Source organism: Rhinolophus sinicus, chromosome 7 (assembly GCF_057876585.1).
Source record: "Rhinolophus sinicus isolate RSI-liver-muscle chromosome 7, RSI-T2T, whole genome shotgun sequence".
NCBI classification, from domain to species: Eukaryota; Metazoa; Chordata; class Mammalia; order Chiroptera; family Rhinolophidae; genus Rhinolophus; species Rhinolophus sinicus.
In genome coordinates this window covers 42,378,509-42,396,332 of record NC_142507.1, presented here as the reverse complement: position 1 = coordinate 42,396,332, position 17,824 = coordinate 42,378,509, and the positions used below count along the sequence as shown (strand labels likewise).

General features: G+C 38.4%; 1 protein-coding gene across 7 annotated transcripts in view; it reads left to right on the top strand.

Annotated features, from left to right (window-relative positions):
- WDR47 (WD repeat domain 47) overlaps positions 1–14,456 on the top strand; it is a 48,888-nt gene extending 34,432 nt beyond the window's left edge. For all 7 annotated transcript variants that reach the window (XM_019730539.3, XM_019730538.3, XM_074318377.2 and 4 more), the window contains 7 exons: positions 1,376–1,451; positions 3,206–3,363; positions 6,273–6,442; positions 7,003–7,173; positions 7,805–7,936; positions 11,194–11,412; positions 13,101–14,456. In XM_019730539.3, the coding sequence (XP_019586098.2) occupies positions 1,376–1,451; positions 3,206–3,363; positions 6,273–6,442; positions 7,003–7,173; positions 7,805–7,936; positions 11,194–11,412; positions 13,101–13,243 (1,069 nt within the window). In that variant the 3' untranslated portion in view covers positions 13,244–14,456. The remainder of the gene's footprint in view (positions 1–1,375; positions 1,452–3,205; positions 3,364–6,272; positions 6,443–7,002; positions 7,174–7,804; positions 7,937–11,193; positions 11,413–13,100) is intronic.
- Positions 14,457–17,824: the final 3,368 nt, after the last annotated feature.

Sequence of the window (17,824 nt, the reverse complement as noted above, 5' to 3'; positions counted from 1 at the left end):
GTTAGTAAAAAACATCAGCTACTTGCTCTTTTCCATTTTTTTTCCCCTCGGGAGACATCGCTCCAGTATCACTCCTGCTTCAGTTTATATCCATTGTTTCTAGGCCATTTTGTTCAGGCCTAGAGAATCCTGGGACTTTACTTCATCATTCTCTTGGGAATTTCCTTTGCCTCTTCCCTCTATTGGATCCCTGTTTTCAGGGTCTCATGTAGTTTTCTGAAAAGGTACGACAGAAGTGAGGTTTCTGAGATTTTGCATGTCTAAATATTTCACATTTGATTTGTTAGCATAGCTGAGTATAGAATTCTAGGATGGAAATCATAAACTCTGAGGAGAGTTTCAAAGGCATTGCTCCATGTTTCGTGTTCTTGTTAAGAAGTCTGATGCCATTTTCACCTGGTCCTTTGTTGTATGAGGTGGGATAATTTTTCAACTTTGGAATTTTTTAGACTTTTCTTCCCTGATGTTCCAGAACTTCACTATGATATATATCAGAATGTGTCTATTTTCCTTCATTTTGCTGGGTACTTTTGGGGCCCTTTTAAACTGGAAACTTAAGTTCTGGGAAATTGAAAAACATGTTATTGAGCAATTTCCTCACCTCCATTTTCTATTGATTAATTTTTTTTTGCTACCGTATTTTAATTGTTTGAGCTCTTTCTTATTCTCTAATTTCCCTTAAAGTTTTTTTATAGATCTTTTTCTTGTTTCCTGTATTATTTCCTCTTATATCTCTAAGAATTTTAATTATATCATTGTAGCATTTGTTTCCTGAATTGCCTGTCTTCTTGCAAATTCTTTTTTTGTTTGTTTGTTTTAGTCTCTGAGTTTTATCTAGGAGGCTTTCTTCAAGTATCTGGAAATCTTTTACTATCTGTGAAGAGTCAGGCATTTAAAAAATGCTGACTGGAAGGAAGGTCTATATATATGGATGGATCTGTCTACCTGTTGGTCTCTCAAAAAAGTGATAAAGTAGAAACATTGTTTTATTGTGGGGCCCTCAACTGTCAGTTTCTGTTAGCCTTTTCTCTTGGGCCAGATAATTTTCCTGAACACCAATCCAAGTTCATGGCTGGAGTGGGATTTAAACGTAGCAACCAGGATTGCGGTACTTGACATCTCACTGTAAAACTTCTGGACTTTGACTTATTTTCCTTTCCAGAATGGCTTCTCACTCCTTCCTTACAACTATGCTTGGTGTTACTGAATCCAAAGCCTCTTAATAAATGGCTCCAGAGAGGAACTTTGACTGGAAATAAGGTCATTTGCCAAAAAAAAAAAAAAAAAAAATAGTATTAGAGATTGAAAGGATAAATTAATTGAGTTTCTGTTTTGATATTCAGAATAAACTTTATTTGAATTTCTACTCACACAGCTCATCAGAACATTTGGTCATTAAGCCACCTTTTGGAGATTCTCCAGGCAATCTATCAAGGTCAAGAGGGGAAGAGGTAATACTTTGGGGAAGAAGGTTTCAGTGTTTTTATATATACTTGCAAAGTTTGCTAAGGAATTCTCAATTCAAAGAAAGGACCAATGTTGGAAATAGTCATTATTGTTAATGCCGGTATTTATCTCAAGGTAGTTGAGCTTTCACTAGACTACGTGAAGAGGTTGCCTCAGAAAGCACATTTAAGAGTATTCATATCAGTGGCCCAGTGGAGGTCTTGGTGCGTGACTTGGGGCTGTGCACTACTCTCTAAACCCTGTGATTGACTGTTCAGTTATTATTGATACCTCCTGTGGGCTTCTCATCAGTGTGCCTGCTTTTTCCTTTGGAATCAGACATCCTTCCCTAACTAGTATACAGCTTCACTCTTATTTTCTCTAGTTTCAGTTTTAACCCCATAGACATAGTTATTATTTCAGAGGCTTATGGGGTCAACCAGCTAACATAAATGAATAACTTGACTATTTTTGTGATAAGCACATAGGAATATTTGTCCCTTGCACAAAGAAACATGGTTGCCTAGTGTTTCCAGTTCTTTTGATTTCTAAGAGAAGCTGGAACTGTAGATTTTTATGTGAACACTATTTTTAAAATGACAACAAATTAAAAAACCCACTGGAGAAGAGCAATAAAGTTTATTTGTTGCTCTGCCACTTCTGCTATAAAGCAATTATTAGTAGTAATTATTATTAATATGCTATAGCCCATTCTTATCTACCCATGCCATTCGTTTGGCAAACGGTCATATTTCTTTATGTGGATTATTAGAAAAATGTAGCATTTCTAGTCAAATAAATTCATATGAATAATATAATTTAAATCAATTATACAAGACAAACATGATGTGGCATATCAGGTTGACTCCCTCCTCCCCCTTAAGGATGTGTTGCAGGAATACATAAAAGTTTGGGTAGGGAGAGGCATAATCTCGTCACTGATACACAGTTATAATACTATGGGTCCTAGAGCTGTCAGGATACAACCAGAGGTAAAGTGGCTTACCTTTGTGTATGCACTTGACACTCATACTTCACAAAGACAGGGTTTGGTCGGTCTGTTGACTACTCTCAGTCTGGATGTCCTTCTTCCAGGGCCAGTTATTCCTGGTCAGGATAACAGAGTGGGTTCAAATGACACCCGTAGCAAGAGACACCAAAGCTTTTATGCAGAACTGCTTCAACTTGCCTTCCTCAGAAGAGGGCTGTGGGCAGACAGACAGGTTGACAGTTTAAAATAAAAATGAGGTTCAAATTAAATGTTCTGATTAAAATAATTTTTACAATTTTCAAAAGGGTATTTTACAATTTCAGTTTGAAATATTAAAGTATTGATTGCTGGAGATAATGTCAACTTTTTTTTTTTTACCCTACGTGTACTAAAGAACAGTCCTTTATACTTCCTACTTTTAGAAACACAAATAATGTTGTTTTTGTAAGAACTATATATGTGGGCTATTTCTTTTTCATTGACAGTTAAAGAGAACTTGGTATGGGAATGTGTATTATACTTTGTCATAGTGAAGAAAAACTTGAATTTCTGTAACCTGTCTGAGCTTAGTTTAGCGATGAGGAGTAAAAAATGGAAAAATCGGAGTTAATTGGGTTTGCCATTTAAAAGAATATATGATTGTAGGTCACAAACAGAAAGTGATAAAGTGAATAATACAGGTTCAAATTAATTTAAAATGGGGTAAAGATGAATTATTTCAAATTCATTTTTTGCATCGGATGACTTTCATGTTCATTCTTTCCATAGGATGACAAATCAAAAAAGCAGTTTGTTTGTATTAATACCCTAGAAGACACACAGGCTGTTAGAGCAGTGGCTTTTCATCCAGGTGGTGGTTTATATGCTGTCGGTTCAAATTCAAAAACACTGAGAGTATGTGCCTATCCAGAAGTAATTGATCCAAGGTAAGGATAAATGGTTTGTACTGGCATTCTTGCTTTAGTTTTTAATTTAGTTATCTTTGTTGCTTTCTCAGAATTGCCATTCAGCAGTGTTTAATTTCTATGTCTGTTTATTAAGCTTTTTAATTTTTATTTTCAGTGCTTAGGAAATATACATAAGAATTATTGATTAAAATGTTTTCAGTTAGGCCATTGTTTATTTAGCTCTAATTTTCCTTATTTCCTTGGCTTTTGTATTTTGTTTCTTTAATATTAAAAATTCCTATATTCCAGTTAAATTATATAAGATAAAGTAATGCTAGTTATATTCTTTGAGAAAATAAAAAAAATTCTTATAATAATAGCTTCAAAGAAGTATTAGGTTGCATTATATGAAATTGCTGATATTTGACCATTTTGACATACAAAAATTCCATTTGCGGTTGGTCAACCTGATTTTACCTCCTTTTTAACAGGATTTGAAAATAATGCATATGTCTTTAAGGGCATATGGCACTAAAAATGGACATATGACCTTATTAGGCATATGACTAATTCTTTAAAGTTACTGAGAAAGCACATAGTTTATGTATATAACCTCACAGAAAACTGAATTTGAACGCCTTACTCTTTGATTAGGTACTCTTTTTGTCAATTTATTTGTTAAGGCTTTTACTATCAGAATAAATCAGCATAATAAAGACCATGAGGTATTTGGCAGATTTTGTGATTAGAGAAATGAATTGCACAAATGGAATAGTTTTCATACCATTCATACCATTGGAAATTTTTTACAACTCTTAAGTCATTTTTATTATAATCCTAGTTTGGAGAACAGAGGGGTGACAATATTTATTTGCATTTTTTTGGGGTATCTGTATCTGAAAGCAGAAATTTAGGCTTTTGCACTGAAGTAGCATTTAAATGTTGGGAAAGGGAATAGGCCTCATGCTAGATGATAGTAATATAATTTATTGGTGCTCATTAATGTTAGTTAAATAGGAATACATGAGCGAACATAGGCAGAATTCCAGATCAAGGAATGGAAAATAGCAGTAATTATGGAGACAGAGTCAAAGACTTGTATGTTTAGGGTTAACCTGACCTTAAGTTAACTGTTTCTCCTTTTTGTATTTCTTATGCTGGCATAGATGTTTCATAAACTTCATGAAAAAAGTGATTTTTATGAAAATAAATTTATTTAATTAATAGATTTTGAGCTCCTATGTGCTAGGTACTATTCTAGGGTTTGGGGACAGTTGTGATTAAAGGAACACATTCTTTGACTTTATGGAATTTCTAGTTTAGTGGGGAAGATGAACATTATGCAAATAAACACACAAACAAATGTAATTATACGTTGTGTTAGGTGTGAAGAAAAAGTACAAGGTGCTGTTAAGTAAAGCGGGGATTTGGAGGACTGGGGAGTCAGAGAAAGGCCTTTCTGAGGAAGACGTATTAAAGCTGAGTTCTGAGGATGAGGAGAACCTCACCAGGTGAAGAGAAGGGAGAAGATAGTAAACCAAAGGGCGCATGAAGTGAGAAGGAGCTTGGCTTTTTGAGGAACCAAAATAAGTTCAGATTTGCCTGGAGTAATGAGTTGGATTGTGATGAGGCTATAGAGATAGACATGCAGAGCTTTGTAGTCATTTTGTGTTTTATCCTGGGTGCAGGGGGAAGCCGCTGAAAGTTTTGAGCAGAGCAGTGTTGTGAGCTAAGTATATTTTGAGACGCTCACTCTGGCTGTGGGTCAGATGGCAGTAAGAGTGGATGTTAGGAGAAAAGGAAGGAGGCTGTTGTCATTGACGGCTAGCGTAATGGCAATAGAGATGGAGCACAATGGATGGAGGGAAAATCCATTTAAAGAAAGAATCAGTGGGCCTTAGCGGTGAATTGGATATACAACTGAAAAGAGAATCTTTCGATCTCATCTATTTTCTAGATCAATATTAAGCACCTTCTGGGCATTGGAGATTTAGCCATCTTTTTTCTTGGTTTTAAAAATTTCTTAATTATGAAAAATTTAAAGGATACACGAAAGTAGAGACTAGAACACTAAAATGCAGTAGTCGTCAAAGTTTCTGTCATATTTGCTCTGTCCTTCTTGTTTGCTTAAGTAGTTTAAAGTAAATCCTTTCACCCTTTAGGATAAATCTTCAAAAACATGTACAGTTTCTTACACAGGCTTGATGTTATCATTATACGTTACTGTAAGTGGGTTGTCATGACAAAATGTGCCCCTGCCAGACTTTAAACTCTGGATCAAGCTCTTGCCTCCTTTATTTTTTATCCATCCCTCAACACCAGGCAACTGCTCATATTATATGTTTAATATAATGTTTATTGAACTTTCTGAGTTTGCAAACATTCTTTTTTTTAAATTTTTATTGGGGAATATTAGGGAACAGTGTGTTTTTCCAGGACCCGTCAGCTCCAAGTCAAGTCATTGTCTGTCAGTCTAGTTGTGCAGGGCGCAGCTCAGCTCCAAGTCCAGTCGCCATTTTCAATCTTAATTGCAGGGGGCGCAGCTCACCATCCCTTGCCAGAATTGAACCAGCAACCAAGAGCTCACGCTCTAACCTTTGAGCCATCCGGCCTCCCCTGCAAGCATTTTTAACTCTTTTAAAATTCTTTTGTGTTTCTGAGTTAAAATCCCTGAAAAATATGTGAAATGGAGGTTTTAAGAAAAATACCGTGTTCCCTATGTGGTCTGAAATAAGAGTCAGATTAGTATAATAATGATTTATAATTTTACTTTTGGATTTTAAAAATACTTTAAATTTATTTCATCTGAGATGTTGAAAATTGTTATTAACATCTTGTCTGATGCTCTCTTTGCTCCCTCCCTCAAGAACAACCATCATAGAGAACTTCTGTTCATTAACTTTAGCAAGCACAAAATTGAAGTGTTTTTCTGTAATTTTTCTTTTTAGTACACACGACACCCCTAAGCAGCCAGTGGTGCGTTTTAAAAGGAATAAACATCATAAAGGATCCATTTACTGCGTGGCATGGAGTCCTTGCGGACAGTTATTAGCAACAGGATCAAATGACAAATACGTCAAAGTGCTGCCCTTCAATGCAGAGACTTGTAATGCAACAGGTAGGGCCCAAGTGTGCAAGCAATAGCTCACCAGTGTATGTTGATGTTTCCCCATGTTGTATTTCTGATATACGTCTGTACTGTTTTTAATAACATCTAGGAATACAGCCTTAAGAAGAATTTTTTTACATTCTAATTGCTTAGTTGCATTCATGAGGCATTATTCTTTTTTAGTAAGTTCTTACAGGTCGCCAGGTTGTGTCTAATCCTGGGGAAATGACTGTTACCAGAAAAATAACTTTTAAACAACTACCAGAATTTTATTAGTGTATGTTTTCTAGAGAGTATCTGTCTTCTCTTTCACTTTCTGTGGGGTAAAAGAGATGAACTACGTATAGCTCTGTTTTAGAGATGATGAGATCTGAATCAGTATTTTGATTTCTTGAAGTTCTTTCTTTGCTCAGTAAAGTGAAATTGGTTATAATACCAATCCCTAAATGAAAATATACGCCATACCACTCTACCTTATCCTTGGTCAATTCTGAGGCAGTTTAGCAATCTCAAATTATCACAGTAAGTTGAGCAGCATCTTTTTGTTTTAATTCTTATTGCTGTTTCAGGACCAGATCTGGAATTTAGCATGCATGATGGGACAATTAGAGACTTGGCATTTATGGAAGGCCCGGAAAGTGGTGGAGCTATTTTGATAAGTGCTGGCGCAGGGGACTGTAATATTTATACAACCGATTGTCAACGAGGCCAGGGGCTGCATGCTCTGAGTGGACATACAGGTATGTGCCATCAGTCTCAGAGGCTGTCTTTCCTGTTGATTCAACCTGTGCTTTTCCCCTTCTGCATTTCATTAATGGGATATATTTCATCAAACCAGATTTCTTCAAGACAGGAAATTTTTCTGTCAGAAATTTAAATTGTGAACTTTAGTTGACAACACAGTAATGATAGGTAACATTTCGCTGTGTTAAATCCTTTACTTATACACATAATTCCTTAATTTAATCCTCACAACGACTTTATGAGGCAGAAAGTTTTATCTCCATCTTATCCATGAAGAAAGCGAAACTTGAAAAAGCAAAATGACTTGGCTAATATCTTATGGCTAAATGTGGCAGAACTGAGATATAACCCTAGGTCTGTCTCGTCCAAAGCTGGTGACCTAACCCCACAGTCCTGTGTTTCCTCTGTGGAAAATTTAGCATAATTTCAAGTGAAAATGTTTTTTAAGTACTAATATGAGGTCCTAAAACACTGAATCACCGATGTACATATGTGGAAAATCTCTACCACATAGTACATTTGATTAACCAGACCATGGCATGCACAATAATAAGGAGTACTTAGCTTTGAATGTGTTTTAGAAAAGTACCATTCCTCGTTAATAACTGAGTATCTGATCTTTAATAGGCCATATTTTAGCACTTTATACCTGGAGTGGCTGGATGATTGCATCTGGTTCCCAAGATAAGACTGTTAGATTCTGGGATCTTCGAGTACCAAGCTGTGTTCGTGTTGTTGGCACAACATTCCATGGAACTGGTAGGTTTTTCTAGAATTTAAATGAATTTTGATGAGGAAGAAACTTTATAAACTGCACTCACCTACGTCTTCTCCCCTGCAACATATATGTTAAAAAAAAGAAAAAGAACAATGGTAAAATAAATACTTGGTATTTTCATGGAGTACTTTAAGTTCTTCCAAAAATGCTTTTATCTATTACTTTATTTGTAAAAATAATATTCAGCTTAGGAAACCGAGGCCCAGGGAGATTAATATCATGCCCTAATTATCCTGTTAGCAGGGCCATTTAGACCTTGGTGTTAATAATTATATTTTGTTTTGTTTGCTTAGTTTCTATGCACTTACCTTGAATTTATCTCTCAACTGTCCCCTTGTCCGAAATTATTTTTGGCCCCTTTTCTCTCCTTTCAGAGACTTCAATTTTTTGGTCATCTTCTCTCTCTTGCAACGTTAATGTCTCTTTGTCTACCAGATCTCTCCTTCTGTGTTTCTCTCCCATATATACATATATACAAACATTTTATAGAATTGGCAATGCCCCAAAGTTTCTTTGTTGACCTCCTAATCCCCCTCCCAGTTCTGCCCCTAATATTTTGCTCCCTTTCTTACCCAGATGTCTCAACAAAAATCTCGCCTACATACACTGTTTTCATTTCCTCGCCCTCAGTCTTCAGCCTACCCCAGTCTGTCTCCTGCTGCCACCCCTCTAACAAGAGCTGCCTTTCCAAGATCACCATTAACCTTCATGTTGTCAAAACGTTTTTAAATCCTCATTTGACTTCAGCTCTCAGGGGCGTATAAGAGCTGACCTCTTCCCCTTTCTTCTGGGCGTTCTACTCTTCTTTTACCTTTCTGGAGGACTACTCCTTTGCTGCTCTTCCTCCTCTGCTCAACCTTGAAATTTTGGCAGGGACTAAAGTCCCAGGGCGCAGGACCTTTGTCTGCTTTCTTTCTCTAGGTGAGTACATCGATTCCCCCAGCTTTAAGTATAACTTGTATGCTGATACAAGTTATACTTAAATTTTCATCCTCTAGCCCAAACTGCTGCGTGCAGGCTCGTATTTGTAACCCACCTACTTGACCTCTCCTTTTGGATATCTCACAGGACATCTCTAACTTTCCATGTGCCAAACAAAACTATTGAATCGTGACCTCTCCCCTCAAATGTAACTGCCCCAGACCTCCTCACCTACATGGTCCCAGCCAGCCATTGTTCATGCCAGAAACCCTGGAGTCTCCCTGGACCCACTCTCCCCCATCTCTCTTTCCTCCAGAATCCAATCTAAAAGCAAATCCTGTGTTTTTGCCTCCAAAATCTATCTTAAGCCCACCTACTACTTTTCATCTTACTGCCACCACTATAGGATAAACCACCATCTCTCAATGTAGCCACCACGGGAGCTTCCTTCCTCTGCTCTGCGCTTCTACCGGCCCCCTCCATTCTGTGGCCACGCAGCAGCCGGAGCACATTACACCTTGCTTACAACACCTCGATGACGTCACGTTGCTCTTAGGTTAAAGTGCAGATTCTGGCACGGCCTACGAGACCCTGCTGGATCTGGCCTCGTGTGCCCTTCTAGTCTCATCTCAGATCACTTGCTTCTTTCCTTTAAGTTCCTGGAACATGCCAAACTCCTCCCACCTGCAGTGAAGTCACGCGCCGTCTCCTTGGCCTTCAGCGTTCTTCCACGTGTCTTCTAACGGCTAGGCCCTCCTCTCGATAGTGCTGGCGCGAGGGAGTAATGATCTAATAACTGTTGAATAAATGAACCCGGATTTCTGTTTGTACCACGAACTATGCGTTTGTGAAACTAATAAAAATATGTTTCCCCTGCATATCAGCTCTTCTTCCCGTTTTCCCTGTTTTTTATAATGGGTCTCTTATTTCCTCACGCAACTAGATTTGAAATCTGGGACTCATTTTTCACTCCTTTTTTTGCCACCATCCAGGCAGTTAATTGCCAAGACTGTTGATTCTTTATTTATATTTTTGTCTGAAATCTGTCTATCGTTTAAGCCCTGCTTCTCTTGTTACTTCATGCTATCTTGTGTTCCAGTGGCTTCCCTTCTCTATAGTCTGTGCATTTTAATTTGATACCCATTTTCACCTGAGTTAATCTTCCCAAAGTACTGCTTGGATCATGTAATTCTCTTCCTCAGAAACCTGCAGTGATGGCTCACTGTGCACAGGAGTGAGTGCACACTCTGCAGTGTGGGATTCAAGATGCCCGGCAGTCGGGCCTCATCTGCCTTTTATGTCTCAGCTACAGGCTACCTGTCATGTTAACTGGTTAAACCTAGTAACTCCAGCCGCACTAAGCTCTCTATCCTTACCCAGTGTTACACGTTCCCTGGAAACAGTTTCTCTTGTAATTCTTCCTGGTCATATAGCCCTCTTCTCTCTCAAAATTTCACGCAAAGATTATTTTAATTACGTGTGTGTGTAATACATATAAACACACACACTTATTTATGCTGTTTGCTATCCTTTGAGATCTGAGTTAGGTCCCTTTTTTCTGTGAAGTCCTCCCAGGCCACTTTGGTCTAGAACAGTTGTTCTTCAGCCTTGTTTTTATTATTGCCCTGGCTAAGGGGAAAGTAAATTAATTTTTTTCCTAACAAGAGAACTTAAATACTAGGTAAGATTTTGTTGGGTGCAGTTGTGCTTTGGGGAGCTACAAACCATTGTTAATGGTTAAGATTTTTTTGTACCCTGAGCACCATTTTGCACCCCGTTGGGAACACTATTGCTCCCACTGAAGACAGATGCGTGGTCCAGAGTTAGGGCTCCAGCCTGTGGCCTTAGAGCTTATTTTTTTGTTTAGTTCCCATTGGTGGTTAATCATGTGTTACTTAGAGAGATTTTCTACACGGCGTCCAAAAACATATTTTTTAAAATTTAATTTCTTGTTCTCCCAGCTAGACGCTGAGCTGGGTATGGGGCTATTTCTGGACACTTATCTGTCAGTGAAAAAAATGCTGCATTAGGAAAAGTGATTCATCTATTGCACTGTAGGTAACGGTGTCCAGGAGGTTCTCCCAGGTGACAAAAAGATGGACTTTCTCATTTTTCACAGAATCTTGCTTCATGCTTTGCCCCTAAAAAGAACACAAGTGTTTATTGGTTGACTGTTGATTTGGATTTTTCCCGTAACCGAGCAGTATTGGTAAGCTACATTAAGTTTTCAGTGTATGGTTCAGTGAGCATAATGGGCTGTTGCCGTTTTCTATATTGGTTTTTCCACATTGAAACTTCCGTTCCTCCTGCTTTCCAGGCAGTGCAGTGGCATCTGTAGCTGTAGATCCCAGCGGCCGTCTCTTAGCTACAGGACAAGAAGATTCTAGCTGCATGTTGTATGACATAAGAGGAGGAAGAATGGTACAAAGTTACCACCCTCATTCCAGTGACGTTCGCTCTGTTCGATTCTCTCCTGGAGCTCACTACTTGCTAACAGGATCCTATGATATGAAAATAAAGGTGACAGACCTACAAGGTGATGGAGATTGACTTATTTCTTGTTTTTTTTTTAGTCTCTCCTTTTCTATGTGGGATCTTTTTTGTTAATCTGGTGAGATTGAGTATATGACATTTTAAAATTTTAGTTGTATAGTATTTACTGCTCAAATTATTAGTACTGTATTGAGATGAATTATAGGAAATTATTAAATAAATCGAGTGAATAGTCTTATTTTTATTGTGAAATAGTTTTAAAAATTTAAAAGAATCAACATTATTGCACTTAATCATTTTGAGTTCAGTGACAGTGGATGTTAAAATATGCATTTATGTGCTCCCATTTGCTTCTACTTTAAAAATCTTGGTGTGTAATCTGTGTAATTATATCTTCAGTATCTAGTATTTTTAAATATTAATTAAGTAAATATTTATTGTGTACCAACTAGGGACAGACAGAAAGATTAATAAGACAGGTAACATGCTCCTTGATAGAGCTCTCATTTTAGAGGTCAGTAAGAAGTAAATCAGTAAATAATGTAATTTTAGGTGTTGGCAAGTGCTACTAAAAAAAATTTGCAAGATAGGAGAGAGTGACGGGTGGATAGGAGAAGGCTAATTTCGATAGGATAGAGTAGGTCTCTCCAGGGAAGGTCCATTTGCACAGAGACCTGAGTGATGAGAAGGAACAAGGCCTCCGAGGACCGTAGGCGAAGACCACAGCAAGTGTAAGATGCTGGGGCATGTTTGTGACCCTGCAAGAAGCTGGGGAACCAAAGGAGGGAGAGGCAGGAGAATAAGTCAGAGGCAGGGTTTTATAGGCATTTTAAAAACATAATGGGAATCGCTTGGAAGATTTAAAACAGTGTAATAAGATCTAAATTACATTTAAAAGACAATTTTGAGTTTTGTAGGGAGAATGGATTATAAGGACAAGTATCAGTGAGGAGCTATTGCAAAAGTTCAAGTGAGAGAAGATGGTGGCTTGGACTAGGGTGGAAGAGGTGGAGGTGGTAAGAAGTGTCTGAATTTGGGTATTTTAATTTGTTTGAATTAAATTTGGGAAGTGAGGGGAAAAAGGAATCAATGCTGATTCCTAGGTTTTTGGCATGAGCGGATGGTGCTATTAACTGAGATGAGGAAGACAGGGAAGGGGGGAACAGGGTTAGGCAAGAAAGTCAAGAGTTTGTTTTAAACAAGTTAAATTTAAGATGGCTGTCAGGCAATCAATGAGATGTCGAATAGCTGTTTGGCTCCTAGTCTGGAGTTCAGGTGAGAAGTCAAGGTTGGAGATGAAGTGTGTGTGACTCATAAGTGTATAATGGTCATGGAGCCATGATACTAGATGAAATTTCCTAGGAAGTGAAGGATAAAGGGAACAAGAAATCTGGTTTGACTCCTGGGATTCATCAAACATGAAGTCAGGAAGAGACAGGAAATCAGCAAAGGAGACCGAGATGTAGTGGCATGAAAGTCAGGGAGAGATCACGTTTAGTGAGTTTCAAGGAGCAGGTGGCAGCTGTGTCAGTGTTGCTGTGTATATGTTACCAAATTCTACTGACATGATTAGGTTTTCAGTAACTTATCCCTGTTTAAATCTTTCAATGTATCACTGTAGTTTAGGATTTTTTTATACTGTCATGTTTTAAAGTAACAGAAAGTTTGTGAAATCTTTTCATATGCTTATTTTGTATTGTAAATCAGTATCTCTTTCCTTTGTTGATTTAGGAGACCTCACTAAACAGCTTCCCATCATGGTGGTGGGAGAGCACAAGGATAAAGTGATTCAGTGCAGATGGCACACCCAGGATCTTTCCTTCCTGTCGTCCTCTGCGGACAGAACTGTAACCCTCTGGACTTACAATGGGTAGAGTACACCTGGCGGCATCTATGCAGTGAAGGCACGGAGACCTAAGACTACTGAGTTGTGAAAATTCCCAGTGTGAAGAACATAGACTGACCAGGAGTGTGGTAGCACGAGGAGGCCGCTTATACCATGTACCCCTTTGGTAGGAGCTGTTGGGTGGTGTTATTCTGCAGTTCTTTCCGTCTTCCATGTGAGCTCGTGCTGCTGTGACCTGCTGTATGTAGTCTTGTTGCCAAAGTCTGCGGAAGAGCTCTTACGTTGTCATTGTGCACTCCAAGTCAAGGTGGGCGATGTGTTTACGGTTTAGTATTAAATGCATTCCTTGGTCTTTGCCTAAATAACACTTTTATATACACATGGAAATTTAACTATACTTTAAGCATATTATTACATGTAACGCAACCAAGTTCTACACAGATTAAGTATAGGTGTTCAGAAAGTTTGCTTTTCTCACAATCCCGTGATATTGTATCACTTGTCAGCTAGAGGTCAGAATTTTAGGTCTCTCAAAAGTTAAATGGTTGTTTTCATTAAGGATCATTATGGAGTTTAAAGATGGGTGGGAAACTGCTTCTTCATTCATTATGTGGTATAGGCCTTTTCTTTTTTCTTAAACCCAGGGATATAATTACTACTTTGTCACATTATTTTGTTTCGGGCTTAATAGGTAAATGTGTTTGCTTCAGAAACTTGTTAATTTCAATTTTTTGAATGCAACAAGATACCTCCCTTCTAAATTGTACTGTAGAAGCAGAGCAGCAGCGTTGCGTGATACACTTGATGGTACAGTAAATTTACTGGCTAGCATTTTTCCTCTAAAAAATGAGAACTTTGCCATAGACTATAGCATGGCTTGAAATGCTATGTCTGCATGATAATTTTAACATAAGAAATTTAAACTTTGCACTCCAAAAGCTTATTTGGATTTTTTTTTCTTGCACTGTTTTGTGTAATGCAAAATAATGATTTTATTTCTACAACACTGTAGATTCTAACATTCATGTATCTTTATTTTCATATTGTACAGTAATTTTACTTTAAATTATTAAATAGGCTATTTTATTTATTTCAAATGCAGTTGAGTTGGTTCTAATTATTGAACTGTCTGTGCACTGTATGTAGCAAGCATTTTTAAGCTATTGTATACAAGTGGAAAGGGTTATTAGAAGTGTAACTGTGCTATTATTTCAATAAAGACCTCTTGACACCTAAAACTATTCTTGTTCCTCAGTGTCTGTGGCTTTCAATTTAGAGTGGTATTTTTTCCAGTGTACTTGGAGGTAGGGTGGTCCAGTGGATGAACCCTACAATCAATTTCTTAAGTTTCTTTTTAAAGTTCTGCTACTGACTGACTTTTTAACCCGTGGCAACTGCCTAACTTTGTTTGCCTTCTACCTCTTTTATTCAAGATCTAGAGAACTTTCTGTCTTGAATATATTGTGGAAGTTGATTAATAAAAGCCTGGCAAAATGTATTAATTCTAACTTAGACTAAAAATATGTTGAATTGAGTGCTTTAGGAAGAAATAAAGTCTAATTGGCTATGGATATTCCGTGGGCACCCAGTTTTCCTACTTCTCAGGCAAACAGAGGGGAACTTTGCTAAAGATAGGCTGTAATTTCCTCTCTAGTTTACTTTTATGCTTAATTTCACACATTTCAGATATGTTAGGAGGTTATTAGTGTTAAGTTTAAAACTAGGAAAAAGGACAATTTCTTGATACAGACCAGCTCAACTTCATGGTAAAAAATGTGCATAAAATTTTGTATTCTACCTTAATCACTATCAGGGAGTGTGGGGACAGAGCCCCAGAAAGTAGTTTACAGGCTATCGGCCTCACGTGGCTCGGGTGGTGGATGGCCGTCGGCTGTGGCCGGTTAGCCGATTGGCCACTGGTATAACTGCTGCGGCTCCGGAGGAGAGCCAAGGACTGCCGACGATTGCCGAGGAGCCGAGCAGAGCCAAGGAGAGCGGAAGAGGAGAGCCGAGGAGAGCCGAGGAGAGTGGAAGAGAGGAGAGGAACAGAGTCGAGGAGAGTGGAGGAGGGTCGGTCGGCGGAAAGGTGGACGGCAGGTCACACGTCCAGTGGGCCCAGCCTCCAGTGAGACCGTAGTGGTATGACTCCCCTACCTATGGCTCCGTGGGTGTTCCTTTTTGGTCTCACCATATCCTGCGTTCTTGTGTGGGGAGCGGGAGCTGAGACCCCGCAGGCCGCCCCGCCTGAAAAATGGCGTGGCGAGCAGGGTCTCCCGCACGACAGGGAGTAAACTTTAAGACCCTCCTATATCATATGGGATGTGGAATTCATTTTGCAATGCATTAGATACTGCATTTCCCCGAAAATAAGACCTAGCCGGACCATCAGCTCTAATGTGTCTTTTGGAGCAAGAATATATATAAAATACGACCGGGTCTTATATTAATTTATAGTAAAATAAGACCGGGTCTTATATTTTTACTCCAAAAAATGCATTAGAGCTGATGGTCCGGCTAGGTCTTATTTTCAGGGAAACACGGTAATAAGCACTAGAAATGATCTTCAGTAAGTTATCTGGTTTCATATGTCCTTTTTCCTGTGCCTCCACACTTTTTCATGGAGGTGACTAGATTCTGGGAAGTTCATGTGAAAGAAAAAAAGAGAAAACTGAAGGACCTGCATTCTCAGTTGGGGGTACAGGGAAGGAGAGTGGGGATGGGAGGGTTGTGCAGCTGAAATTCTTAACTCCTCGGCAAAAGCTTTAGAGGTCTGATTCAAAATTTATTTTTTAAATGTTTTAATTATTTTTCAAAAATTGTAATAAGCCAAATGATACAATCAACTGAAAAGGCAACCCATGAAATGGGATCAAACATTTGCAAATCATATATCTGATAAAGGATTAATATCCAGAATATATAAAGAATTCCTGTAGTCACACAACAGCCTAGCCAACTGTCCCCCCATGTCTTTCCTTAAGGAAAGAAGAGTCTGTGAGACTGTGCCTTTCTGGGTCTTTGTTCCATCCTTATGTTTACACCTTATGTCTCTCTGTCTGGTCCCCAAAAGATGGTTTTCAGCCAAAGACGGGTAAGATATCTCACGGGAGATACAACCTAAGCCAGGCGGAACCGAGTGGGGACACCAATGAGCTGCCTTAGAAGGATATGGGAAGAGGCCTTGCCTCCTCTTCCCCCTGCCTGGGAAAAGCTGTTGCCGGTTCTGCCTTTTCCCTGGCACCTGTTTGTGAGAGAAGTTACAAAAACAATAAAGATCAGTTCTCTCCACTTAGCTCAAGGGAACTTACAAAATAAGAGACTTGACCGTTCTGACTCTGAGAAGGTACGTACCTTAATTAGGACATGCTTCAGCTGTTGACTGACAAAGGGTGATTGAGATAAATATTTTTCTGTTATGATGTGTGAGTTTCAGAGACCGTGTACAAAACAATGTTGTTTTCTCTTGTTTTTGCATACCTATTCAATAAAAACCCCCAGTCAGCCATATTCTGGGCTCCAGTCCTCTGAGACTGAGAGACCCCTGGCCTTCGGAGAGATTTAACTGCATTAAGTCTCTGTTTCTTTCTAAAAAACCCAAACTGCCCCTTCTCGCACCCTCACTGCCCGTGTTGCGCTGGACGTGACAAATTCCTACAACTCAACAGTACCCCCCCAAAAAAAACTCACCCCAAACAACCTGATTAAAAAATGGCAGAGGACTTGAATAGACATTTCTCCAAAGAAAATATGCAAATGGCTAATAAGCACATGAAAAGATGTTCTACAGCACTAATCATTAGGGAAATGTGAGTGAAAACCACAATGAGATAACACTTTACATCCATTAGGATGGCCATTACCAAAAAAATTAAAGTGTTTGTAAGGATGTGGAGAATATTGGAACTCGTGCACTGTTGGGGGGGATGTAAAATGGTACAGCCACTGTGGAAAACAGTATGGTGGTTCCTCAAAAAAATTAAAAATAGAACTACCGTGTGATCCAGCAGCCCCACTTCTGGGTATATAACAAAAAGAGTTGAAAGCAGGGTCTGGAAAAGTATTTGTACACTCATATGCATAGCAGCATTACTCAAAATAGACAAAAGGTGCAGGATACCCCAGAATCCATCAATAAATAAATGGACAAACTTTGGTATATAATGCAATGGAATATCATTCAGCCTTTAAAACAAAATTTTGACATGTTAGAACATGGGTGATCCATGAGGATATTATGCTGAGTAAAATAAGCCAGACCACAAAAACACAAATACTGTATAATTCTACTTATATGAGGTTCCTAGAGTAGTCAAATTCATAGATACAAAGTGCTTGCCAGGGTCTGGGGGTACAGGGGAAATGAATCAATACGTACAGCTTCAGTTTGCACAATAATGTGAATATACTTAACGACACTGGACTGTACACTTAAAAATGGTTAAGATGATAAATTTTATGTCAGGCATATTTTAATTTTTAAAATTGTGATAAGCAACATGCACACAAGTACATTATGTACTACCAAATTTTAAAACACTTTAAAATGTGTTGCCAATAACTTGTGCACATCTCTCATTTTCTCCTAGTGTGTAAAACTCAGCATTTTTTC